This window comes from Glycine max, chromosome 14 (assembly GCF_000004515.6).
Source record: "Glycine max cultivar Williams 82 chromosome 14, Glycine_max_v4.0, whole genome shotgun sequence".
NCBI classification, from domain to species: domain Eukaryota; kingdom Viridiplantae; phylum Streptophyta; class Magnoliopsida; order Fabales; family Fabaceae; genus Glycine; species Glycine max.
Genome location: NC_038250.2, coordinates 47,736,051 through 47,748,392, shown reverse-complemented (window position 1 = coordinate 47,748,392; position 12,342 = coordinate 47,736,051). Strand labels below are relative to the sequence as shown.

Here is a 12,342-nt window from a genome sequence, read left to right as displayed (position 1 = left end):
GTGAATAAAAAAGACTTTTTGAATGATTCAAACTCCTCTTCAATGATCTTCATGCATGATTTAAAAGGTGGTAATCGTTCAGTTGGAGGAAAAATTAGGATGTGTTTGATTTGGATTTTCATTTTTTGTTTTTATTTTTTGAAAATTGTTTTTATTTTTAAAAGATTAGAATTATGAAAATATGTTTGGTTTGACTTCTTGTTTTTTGTTTTGAAGAAATAAAAATACTGCAAATGTGTTTTAAAAAAAATAGATTTGCTTAAAATTACATTCTTAGCTAGTGCAATTTCATTTTACTCAAAATGAAATTCCTGATTTTAACTAAAACCACTGAAAATGAAATTTTATTGTTTTCAAATTTTGGTTCATTTTAGAAAATATTTTCACTAAAAATAAAAATAAAAATCTAACCAAACGTATTTTTATCACCATTTTCTTTTTTTAATGAAAATAAAAAAAAACAGTTAAATCAAACACCCTTAAGAGCACATAAAAACAATTATTCATTCTATGAACAGTACTGTTCCTATGATCACTTCAATCGGACTAAGCCTTTTGTATTGTTTAGTGATTCTCTGGTCTATCCATCACAATAAAGTTCTGATTAACCGAAACAATTAATTTTCAATACAGTGTGTAATTTTGTATATCTATGTCGGCAAACTCTTCATATTTCAGGATAAACAGTCTACCTAAACAATCTTTGGTTTTAAGCAAATGTGTGTATGTGTTGGGCGGGGGGCTAATTAACACTTTATTTTTAGAATGGTGTATTGTATAACCCAGTGGGGAGTTTTTAATCATGATGTAACCTTTGGTTCTTATATGCTTGATTGGACTGTGTACGGGTTAATTAAGGTATCCCAGAACTCTAATTAATTGGATTTTGCTTACCAAAAAGAAATTGAAAATGTCTATTATTAAACCATAATTATTGTTAGGAACAATATTTTACTTATACTTTATTTTTATTTTTACAACTAGTACACTTGTGTCACCAACAATCTCTGGCCCCTAGAACTCAATATAAGATCTATAAAATTTAAGGATGGTGCCTGATTTACCTCCATCATTGTAATCTAACAAATCACGTTCTCTTGTTGAGAAAAAAAAATTGTTAATTGATATATTCTTTACAACACCCTCTTAAAATTATATATAAAAAAGATATTAAATAACAGAGAAATATATTTAATATTTTAAAAACCTCAAAAAATATATAGTATTCTTTTCATTTAGTAAATATGAATATATAATTATAGGAAAAATTATAATCATTATTCTAATCTTTATTTATGACTATATTCAACTATAGGGTAAGAAGAAAGAAAACAAATGGTTAATTTGGGGTGAAAATCCTCCACATCAACTCCATCTCCAAATTTGAAATATTTTATGGTGCCTAGCCCTACTTTTGAATGGTTCAAACTACCAATTGGATATATCTCTTAGAAAATTGCTACAACGACCAACAGGGAACTTTGAATCTAATGTACTCTTCCTAGACAGCTTCCTTTTCGACCGGCCTCAAAACACGTAACCTTGGCAATATATGGTCGTCTTTATTTCCAATAAGAACGAATTAACAAGATCCTGTGAACTTGTCCCTTTGTTTCACCATTTGTGTAAATATTCCTGTCATACAGGGTTCAAAGCTATATATAGCCTTATCTCATCTTATCCTTACCCTAGAACTCTAATGGATGATCACATGAATAAAGCTTTGCAAGAAAAGCCAATCTTAATAGGTCTTGAGGATTTGTACCAAGGAATCCCTGATGAATCCGTTAACCTCACCTTTCAACACCTGGCTGAAGTGAAAACATCAGATAAGAGAAAACCAACAACAACAACAACAACACCTTCACGCTCCATAGCCAAACTACCTAGTCTTGATTTCACCAAAGGCTTGCAAGCTTCTAATCACCAACACCATGAACACTATCTACAAGACTTTGGCCATGGTGAACCATCACCATTGGGTCATTCTGGTCATTTTATTAGCCATGCTAGTGGTGGTGCACAAAGACAAAGCCCTCGACTCATGGCTGGAAATGATCATTTGGGGCATGGAATGAGCTTTGATGGTGTGAGTGTTGCTTCAGGAAGAGGTAGCCGACGGCGCCGACCCGGGATTCCTCACTCTAAGATTTGCACAATTTGCAATACCTATGTTTATATCTTCCGGACTAGATGCCTGGTACGTACTTAGATATATTAACAAAGTAACTTCACTGTTATACAAGGAAAATAAATGAAGATTTTGGTTTTCATAGAGAACAGTGAATTGGAAATGTTACCAAGTGTTGTAATTCATACAGTTTTAATCCTTGTACTTGTTGCACGATAAACTCTCATATTTGAGAATTTCTGAGTTTCTAAACAATAAATTAACTCTTAAGTAACATATCTATTCACCTATATGAGTTACAGATAATAAAATGTATAATAGGTGCAAGGATATATATAGTTAATTAGCTGGATATACAGTTAAACCATTCAATCCTTTAGCTCATAATGATTCTGGTGCATGCAGGTGTGCGGCAGGGTTTACTGCAGGCAATGTGTAGAAAGAGGAATGGGGGAGATGATAGAAGGAAGAAAGTGTATTGAGTGCCTTGGATTGAGATTCAGCCAAAGGTAACGATTTTATTCTGTGTTTTACTTGAAAAAAGTTTGTAGTCTTTGAACTAAGTAGCAGATCGATGAGAAGTGTCAAATTATTCCAATTTAATTAATTAAGTTTCTTTTGATCCAATACTCGCTTTTAAATTTTAGATTGTAACTTTTATCAACTATATAATTTTGGCATAAAAATAATAGTGAAAGGAATTATGTATAAAAGATATTTACTGAAATTTATGTACTGATTAAATGAAATTGAATGATTTTTTATTTTTTAATAGGCAAAAGAATAATATACTAACTTTTGTCTACATGGGAAGAAATAATTGCATGCTGATCAAGAGACTTTCAAGTGATCCTGGTCTCACTTACTTTTCAGATAGCCTATAGTCATATTTTTCAGTTTATAAGAAAGAGTTAACAAAAATTTGATTATGTGCCTGACTTAATGTTGATTTGTAAAGATGCAAATATTTTCCCTAATTCGATACAAATGCAACAGCTAAATCAGATAACAGCCACAATGAAAGCACATAAGCTTCCCTCCACGTACGTAGTGTATATGCTACCCCATCCAAACATATATATAAATCCATGAAGTCATTTTTTTCCTTACTAAAATATGATGTTGTTGAATCCTCAGTCTGAGGAGCTATTAAATTAATTTCTATCTCATTTGTTTGCGTTGTATATTAAATTAATAAGTTATAAATATTTATAAGCTCTAGAGCGAGTTGTTTGATTCGTTGTCCCTTGTTCCAAGGTTTGATTAGCTACAAGCCAATTACTTGTTAACTATTTTATTTATATAATTAATCTCTACGTTTTGAGACGGCATTATTTAGGCTTTAGTTTGCCGTCCCGTTAATTTGTCTGTAACAGACAATAAATAAATTATACATCTGCATCAAAGTTGGTCTCAATCAAAATTACATGCATAGTCCTCACTAACCAAAGGACAAGCAAATATATCCTGAACAATATAATGCCAATTAAAAGAGTAATGATACGTACATATACAACAAATTATTCCATAACTGTTTACAATTATTTTTTCGTTAATCTCATATTCATATTCCTCTCTCGTCACTTCTTATCTCTCTTACATGGTAAGGATTATTATAAATTAATAGTTCATTATGAGTTTTATTAGTCAATACTAAACTATTTATCCATCATTTCCTTTTGTTCGCGTCTAGAGAGCCCGGCCGAGAGACTCCAATCTTGAATCCTTAGTGAAACCCTAGCACATGTTTCATTATTCAATGTTAAATCATTGAGTTTAATATTTATTGAATGTGATTGGACCAAAGGTCTAACGATCATTCAACATCCTTTCAATGATAAACCTTTAATTGCATATTATATATATTATTAATTAGTTATCCTACTTCAAATTTTTTATTTATTGCTAAACCAAAATAAAATCGCATCACCGGTGCATGCTGGAAAATATGACAGTTAGCTTCAAACTAATTTTAGAACATTTTCTTCACCTATTTTGATTTGTTGTACAGGTACATAGAAAGAGCAGGGAAGGTAGGGTGCTGTAGTTGGAGGTATCCAAATACATTAAAACAGGCTGAGCTCAAGTGTGCTGAGAAAGGACCAAGGAGAAGCGTAAGGCATGGTCACAGTGGGATGGCAAACTCAACAAGATCACGAAGTCCTATTAGCCCTAGAAGGACTCATAATGCTATTGGTAGCAATGAACACTCTTTTGTCATGTCCTCATCCTTTTCTCCCTTCTCACCTCATTACAACCTCCCATTATAAAAGAGTGATGATGATTTAATTGTAAACGATATATATATCCTATAGCTTGATCAGTGCCTCGTGAGGATATCTTCTCACAATTTGTTTTGTTTGACTTTATTTTATGTTTTTAATTTAATTTGTTGATTTAGTTTAATTGAGAGCTTAATATATATATGTTCTTTTCTGCCTGTCTTCTTTTGCTTATACCGTATAGTTTTTCAAAAATGACAAGGAAATATCTTGATGGCATTGCGTAGATACAAATTTGAAAGAATGAATAATGTACAATATTGAAATTCTAGCTACCTGCTAGCCATTAATTAGCTGCAACCTCCCACCAATCGATAAGTGCCATTAAACCGAGTGTATCAATATTTTAGATAAGTGGGGATAATCCATCTATATTTAGATAGAGTTACAATGAACATCACCGTTTGTGTATCAATATAATGCCAAATCCATTATGTAAGGACTTTAATTATTCTATCAAATTATCTCTTGTTATATACTTGAGAACATTGCAAGTTTCTATCACCAGTTAACACGTTTATTGAGAAAACCAACTATTTATTAGTTATGTCAGATTTATAAACAACGTTGGTACGTACGTAAATGTCTTTATGACGGACATGACTTGTCTGTTGTTTTTTTTCAGTTATTTTCATGTTATTTTATGAAAATTACATAATTTTAAATTGAATTATAAAATTAAATATTAATACAAATTAAATATACAACACCTAAATAAAGAACAACAAAAAAGCCAATTTTCTTTATCACATTTCTATTTGTGTTGATTTAACACATTCATAATTAATTCTTTCTTCCATACTATATACAATATGTTTTAACGTAAAATTAATAATTGAGATTAATTTTAGCACACATCTAAATTATATTTAACAATTCAAAATTAATTATATCTAACATTAAAACAAACAAGAGCCTGAAATATAAAGTCTCGGAGTTTATTACAGCATTAAAAATATAAAAATTAAATGCAAACTATACTAAAGAAAACTAGAATCACACATAAACTAAAAAAGAAAGCGAATATTAAAAAAATATAATTAAACCTTTAAAACTTATTTTCACTTTAAAAAAATACAACATTCACTTGTTTTGCAAACTGGATTTTACTTTTACATTTTAAATTAAATCGTTATTGACGTTCGAATTTTAAAACCAAAAATTAGAAAATAGTTTAGTTACTTTATTATTTTTATTGTGATATATATATATATATATATATATATATATATATATATATATATATATATATATATATATATATATATATATATATATATATATATATATCCATTTTGTAAATACACATCATTAATCAAATTTTTGTAATGAACACAACTTCATCCTTCACGTCCTCATATCACCCAGTATATATCAATCAACTCTTTCAATGTTTTAAATCAATGCGTTAACAATAACAAGTTACAAGTCAGGTTGTGATCCCTCTATGGTGTTATATCTAATACTCTATTATAAATGTTAGTATTTCATAAATAAAAAAATTCATTTTAAAATCACAAAATGCTAATTTTTTATTAAGTCAAATGAAAACGGGTATTAGTAAAGTGAAAAATCAATAAGAAGGGCTAATAACACATCATTAGACATATTTGTTCAAACACATTCTTTCTAATTGATTAAAACGTGTTAAAAATTATAAAATCAGAAAAAATAAATATAATATAACATCACCTATTTTTCTTATTTTCAATATATTTTGATTAATAAAAGAGAGTGAATTAAAAAATATGATAAACAGTGTGTCTTTAACATTTTTCAAAATTAATTTATTAAAATACAATTATATTTCTAATTTTTCAAATATTTAATAACCTTTAAAATTATATATTAAAAAAGTATATTAAAATTTAAAACTATTGATATTTTAAAATGAAATGAAAAATAATCAAAACACGCAATTCATACTTACTTTAGTTTCTTCACCTACACACTTAAATATAGCTAAAAAAACATTTTCTATGGTCAAAACATCAATTCGAACAGTGTATAGTGACATATCACTGGACCTTTTCAACCGTGTCACATGATTGTGCATGTGGTGCTACGTGATGTTTGGAAATGATGTGCATAAATGATAAATCTATATATATAAAATACCATATGATACGAATTAAATATGACTTTTTGGGCACATCGAATTAAATAGCATTTGGGCCTCAACAAGACATACTTTAATATATATATATATATATATATATATATATATATATATATATATATATATATATATATATATAATTTAGTTTACATCGCTTTCATTTTCATAAGGCGGGAATCACAAGGAAATTTATAATTATATAGTAAAAAAATATGAAAAAAAGGAGTAAATCATGGTTGATATATCATTTAAGATATATTTATTTTATGAAATCGTGTGTAGTATTTAAAGGTTAATGTATTTTTTTATTCTCATCAAATGTTTGAATTTTATTTTTATAAAATTTTTAATATATTTTTTGTTCTCCTAAAATTAAAATATATCAAATTTTGTTTTAAAACTAAGTTTAAATATTCAATATTACATTATCTAATTTTAATTTGTGACATCTTTATAATTTGTGTCAATTGGATTTGATTAAAATCTCAATGAAATATTTATAATTTGTAACCGTTTTTTCTATAATTTGCGATGAAAAAATAAACTAAAAATTTGTTGAGACAAAATCTGAACTTTACTAGTTTAGGAGGATGAAAATTTTATTTTAACATTTTTTTTTAGTTTTAAAAAAGGTCATTTAATCTACTAAAACAATTATGCTTGACAGATGCAATTGTTTAAAATATTTCTCTAATACTATCTTTAATTTTCAAGTATAAAAAAATTTAATCTCAAACTTATCATTTAATAAAAATGCTTTAGTAAAAAAAAAGAAATACCCATTAAGATTGGACTAATGTTAGAGTTAAACCATAAAAAACTTTGTGTCATTTAATTGCATATAATACACACATTTTTTTTTACCAAAAGTTTATTTTAGGGGTGTTTGATTTGCTTGTTTCTTAAGTTCATTTTCAATTGAAAACAAAATTTCATTTTGAATAAAATAAAAAATCAATATATCATAAAGTTTGAGTATTTTTATTTCTTAAAAACAGAAAATAAGAAATCAAATCAAACATGTTTTTAAAATTTTAATATTTTAAAAATAAAAATAATTTTTTAAAAATAAAAAAAAATAGAAATCAAACACACCCTTCTTTGAATCAAATATATTATGAATCAAAATTTTACCTTTAAATTTAAATATTTAGGTGAAGAATTTTATCATCTATACTAATTTTATTTCACTTAAATAAAATATTTATTATATAAAAACTTGTGATATATAAAAAAAAAATCAAATTTACCCAATATGACACCTTAGATGCAAAAAAATATATATAGTAATACATTCTAATCAAATTCATTAATTCAATGGATGTAAGTTAACTGATCATAAATGCGAAATTTGTGAAAAAATTTAGGTTCAATTGTTAAATTTGCAGGTAGAAATTTGACTTTCATTCTTATATAATACAATCCTTGAAGAGGAATGTGAAGGTGACCAAGGATTGGATTTATCACTAACCTAAAGACAGGAGATTGTGAGACACTTCATGTCTTCCCAAAGTTTTTGAGGTTTTAATTACAATATTTATTAAAAATGGATTAACATATCATATATAACATTATATATTTCTTATATTCTCATTATATATATTTGTATTATCGGAGTAGTAAGAAGTAGAGAAAGAAGAAGACATTCTCAGTTGTGTTGTCTGACAAAACGAACAGCAATTGGGAGCAGATGCAAGATCCATCTTCAAACCCTAATTCCAATCCAAATCCCAATCCTCACAATGCCAATGCCGCATCCCAGCTACCGCGTCCACCGCCGGCCACCACCGCCGGCGCCGGCGCCTCCTCGTCCTCGCTGTTCGCGCGCTCCGGCGGGCCTCACCACCGGCGAGCCCATTCGGAAGTGAGTTTCCGGCTGCCGGACGACATGATGGACCTCTCGCCGTCGGATCCGTTCGCCGGCGGGTCGTCGACGGCCAGCATGGAGGAGATCGGATCGGAGGACGACCTGTTCTCGACGTACATTGACGTGGACAAGCTCGGCGGCGCAAACGGGTCGGGCGCCTCCGGAAACGGAGCGGATCCGACCGGCGAAACCGAGAAGAGTCCGGCGAGGCCGCGACACCGGCACAGTAGCTCCGTCGATTTCGGGGAAATTATGGATGCGAAGAAAGCTATGCCTCCTGATAAGTTAGCTGAGCTATGGACAATTGATCCCAAGCGTGCTAAGAGGTTCTCAATTTCGATCGCAAAAAAGCGTCTTTTACTTTGATTTTTGGTTTCTAGTGATTTGGCTTTGATGTGATGTGACGTGTGAATTTATAAACCATAGGGGTTTTATGTGTTTGAATTTTATTTTAGTTGCTTTTCGATTTCGAAATTTAGTTGGTCTATGAAATTAAGTTGAGGCTTGTTGTGTATGCTTGTTCATGGCTGAAAATGCTCGACCTCTCTCTGTTGTGGTATTTTAATGATGCTTTTTGTGTGAATTGATTAGTTTTGATTCATGAATAATTAGGGGTCAAGGTTTTTAATTGCGGTTGCAGTTTCATCTCGATCCTTGACATTGCAAGAAATTGAAGGCAAATATGGCCGTAATTGCAGCTGCAGGATGGTTGCAGTGAGTTAAAAAACCTTGATTTGTGGCCAAAATTGTGGTCGCGATGTGGTAAAAACAAATTTGACATAGTGGCCAGAATCGAGGTTTTGGATGCATTTCTAAAACCTTGTTAGGGACTGTTAAGAACCTTCTTGTTGAGTGCAAATCATTAAAATATTGGGAGGGAAGGGTTTATGCGAAAGATACTGGTCTCTTGTTTCATTCAGTATTTGCTGTGGATTTGATTTTGTTTATTGTTATTCTCATGGTGGTGGTGGTGTTACGAATAGAATACTTGCAAATCGGCAATCTGCTGCTCGATCGAAGGAGAGAAAAGCGCGCTACATACAAGAACTTGAGCGCAAGGTTCAGACTCTTCAGACGGAAGCCACAACTCTTTCTGCCCAATTGACCTTATACCAGGTTTGTCTTGACATATGTCTAAATCTGAAGTACGTTTAGAAGTTCCATTTTACAGAGTAGGCCCTGTTTTGTTTGTTGGATTTCCTGTTGCTGCCTAGTGCCTGATGCAATGAATTCAACTGTATCATTACATGTTTAGATTTACCCCAAAAGTATTGTAAATTTTGCTTCAACTTGGTTCTAAACTCTAGTATACCAATCCAGTTTTCTACTATTTGCTGCATATGATTATAGTTTTATTATCCCTGTCTTATTTACCTTCAAATATTTCCTTGAACCATAGATATCTTTTTTTATTTTAATTCAAAAATATTGTATTTTGGATCATTCTGTTTGTATTTCTCTTCCGGAATTCCTCCTTTTATACAGAAATCTAAAAGTTTCTAGAATTTTGCATAATCACATCGGTGATCTGTGGTAAATATAATTGTGTTTTGGTTTTGAGGCTTCACTATGGTTTCCTTTAGTTTCTATCCATACACAAACTTATTGTGACTGAATAGGAATATGACTCAAATATTTCTTGATTCTCTATAGAGGGACACAACAGGACTGAGTACTGAAAATACAGAGCTAAAGCTCCGTTTGCAAGCCATGGAGCAACAAGCACAACTTCGTGACGGTAACCATCATCACTTTCTTACTATACAATAGAAATACGAAATTTATTGATTTCTTTATTATTTTTTAATGAAACTTTAAATCATGTTAATTGTGATTAAGGTGTTAGCTAATTATACTGAAATTAGTTTTTGATATGTTGTAGCTCTTAATGAAGCATTGAAGAAGGAAGTTGAGAGGCTTAAGGTTGCTACTGGTGAGATGATGAGCCACACTGATTCCTTTAATCTGGGAATGCACCTGATGCCATTTTCCGGATCAAATTTCGTTCCAATCCCGCCACAATCAGGTCCTTCTGGTCACCAAAACATGCAGATGCCACCATTTGGTCTCACCCCATCCACAATGCCAAGCCATCTACTGCATCAAACAAGTTCTCATCCATATTCAGAAATATTGCAAAATGACCAGCTTGGTCGTTTCCAGGGGCTTGACATTAGTAGCAAAGGATCAACTCTCGTGAAGTCTGAAGGCCCCTCACTCTCCGCAAGTGAGAGTAGCACTACATTTTGAATTTGACAGAAAATGCTTGACCTGCTGACTTATCCATGCCATTCATTGTTCATAGGGTTGACATTTAGTCAACTAATGAAGGTACCTTATTTCATGATTCAAATTTGAGGATTAATTTTAACTATTTATTCTAAGGGGGTGCTCACCAAAAAGGGGAAGCACCCATGGGGTTTTGTTGCAAAGTTCACGTAATCATGTTTCAGCATGGCATTTGGTGTTTCTGGGAGCTGGAATATTGGGAATGAAAGGTCATTCCCATTGTATCTTTGTATTTGTATCATCGTTTACGTGATAGCATGTAAACTGTGTGATTTATTGTTGTGTTTCACTACATTCAGAGTCCAAGACGGACTCTTTTTCTTTCTTTCTATAATTACTTAGTTTCAGGTTTATTCATAGTCGTTGTACAATGCAAGAGTTTTGGGTACTCCGTACGTGTTGTATTAAGCTTCTTCCGAGATCAGACCTTTTTGAATAACTGACATTTCTTAGTTTCTCTGTTCTGATTTCTTTGTAACACATTACTATCTTTGTAGTACAACACTTTTGATTGTACCAACTACCAAGTATGTTTAGCCACCCTAAAAGTTAAGTATTGTATCAGTAATTATCCTTTATGTATTAGTATTTAGTATTCGGACACGTTATGACCTGTTTAGTTTATTAGGCTTGAGTCATTTGACACCTATATTGCTGTATATGAGAAAGCAGATTTACACGTCGTGTGAATCACGCCAGATGTAGAGGTTACCTTTTACTTTTTTGGTTTCGTTAGAAGGGAATTGTAGAAGGTTGATCAATGACCACATACTTTTCACACGCATGTGGACTTTAGTAGAATTGAACAAAATGTCGTAATTCATTGTCTCAACCATTTGGCAAAACGAAAATTCCCGAAACGATTCGATGATTTTTCTATGCACAACTGTTGAGTTCTGCCGGCATCTCTGATTCATCTTTAATTTTCGTATGTGAAGTTCATCAGCTGCATGCGATTTTTTTATTTTTTTTGTAGTCAGGGTATCCTAATTAAAATACACTAATCATCAATTCACTCATGTTTTCGAGTTAGATTGCAAAAAAGTGTTCCATGGTATGAATTCTCCAGCAAATGGCTCGCACACTTTCATTGTATTTTGTCTAAATGTAGAGCCATTCTCCCTTTGTTACAAAACTCAGTGATTAGTTTTACTTAGGGATGATAAAGTATATATGGATCCCCTAGGATACCTACAAAAATATTCACAAATGAATAAGGTAATTATCGATATATTGGGATTGGATACGAGGGGATATTTATCCGTAAATATTTTACACGGATATGAATGTAAGTAGGGGTACTATAGTATCCAAACTTTCCCACACATGTCATATATATATATATATATATATTAATTTTTTTAAGAAAAATAATTATACATTTCTTTAATTTTATGACTAATACTCTAACAGTAATAGAGACATGAAGTGGTAGAGTGCAATCCTAAATTTAATCCCTTCATTTGTGACTTTGTGACTATTTTTTTATTAATCTTTTATTGGTAGTTATTGTTTTGGATAGCTTAATCCTTAGTCTTATTATTATGTTCTAGTTTCTATTCGTATTAGTGGACAAAACAATATATAGACCTAGGAGACATGCTTTTACAAAAATATGGAAAAATTGGTTCTAGTGGACCAAAGCAATGTATTG

The 12,342-nt window shown here is 31.0% G+C and overlaps 2 protein-coding genes across 2 annotated transcripts; both read left to right on the top strand.

Annotated features, from left to right (window-relative positions):
• Nucleotides 1-1,699: 1,699 nt before the first annotated feature.
• Nucleotides 1,700-4,401, top strand: LOC102669952 (uncharacterized). The gene is made up of 3 exons (XM_006596849.3): nt 1,700-2,200; nt 2,537-2,640; nt 4,143-4,401. The coding sequence occupies exons 1-3, from the start codon at nt 1,700-1,702 to the stop codon at nt 4,399-4,401; spliced, it is 864 nt and encodes a 287-aa protein (XP_006596912.1).
• Nucleotides 4,402-7,976: 3,575 nt separating this feature from the next.
• ZIP43 (bZIP transcription factor 43) lies at nt 7,977-11,280 on the top strand. The gene is made up of 4 exons (XM_003544883.5): nt 7,977-8,725; nt 9,383-9,515; nt 10,053-10,137; nt 10,282-11,280. The coding sequence occupies exons 1-4, from the start codon at nt 8,223-8,225 to the stop codon at nt 10,647-10,649; spliced, it is 1,089 nt and encodes a 362-aa protein (XP_003544931.1). The 5' UTR covers nt 7,977-8,222; the 3' UTR covers nt 10,650-11,280.
• Nucleotides 11,281-12,342: the final 1,062 nt, after the last annotated feature.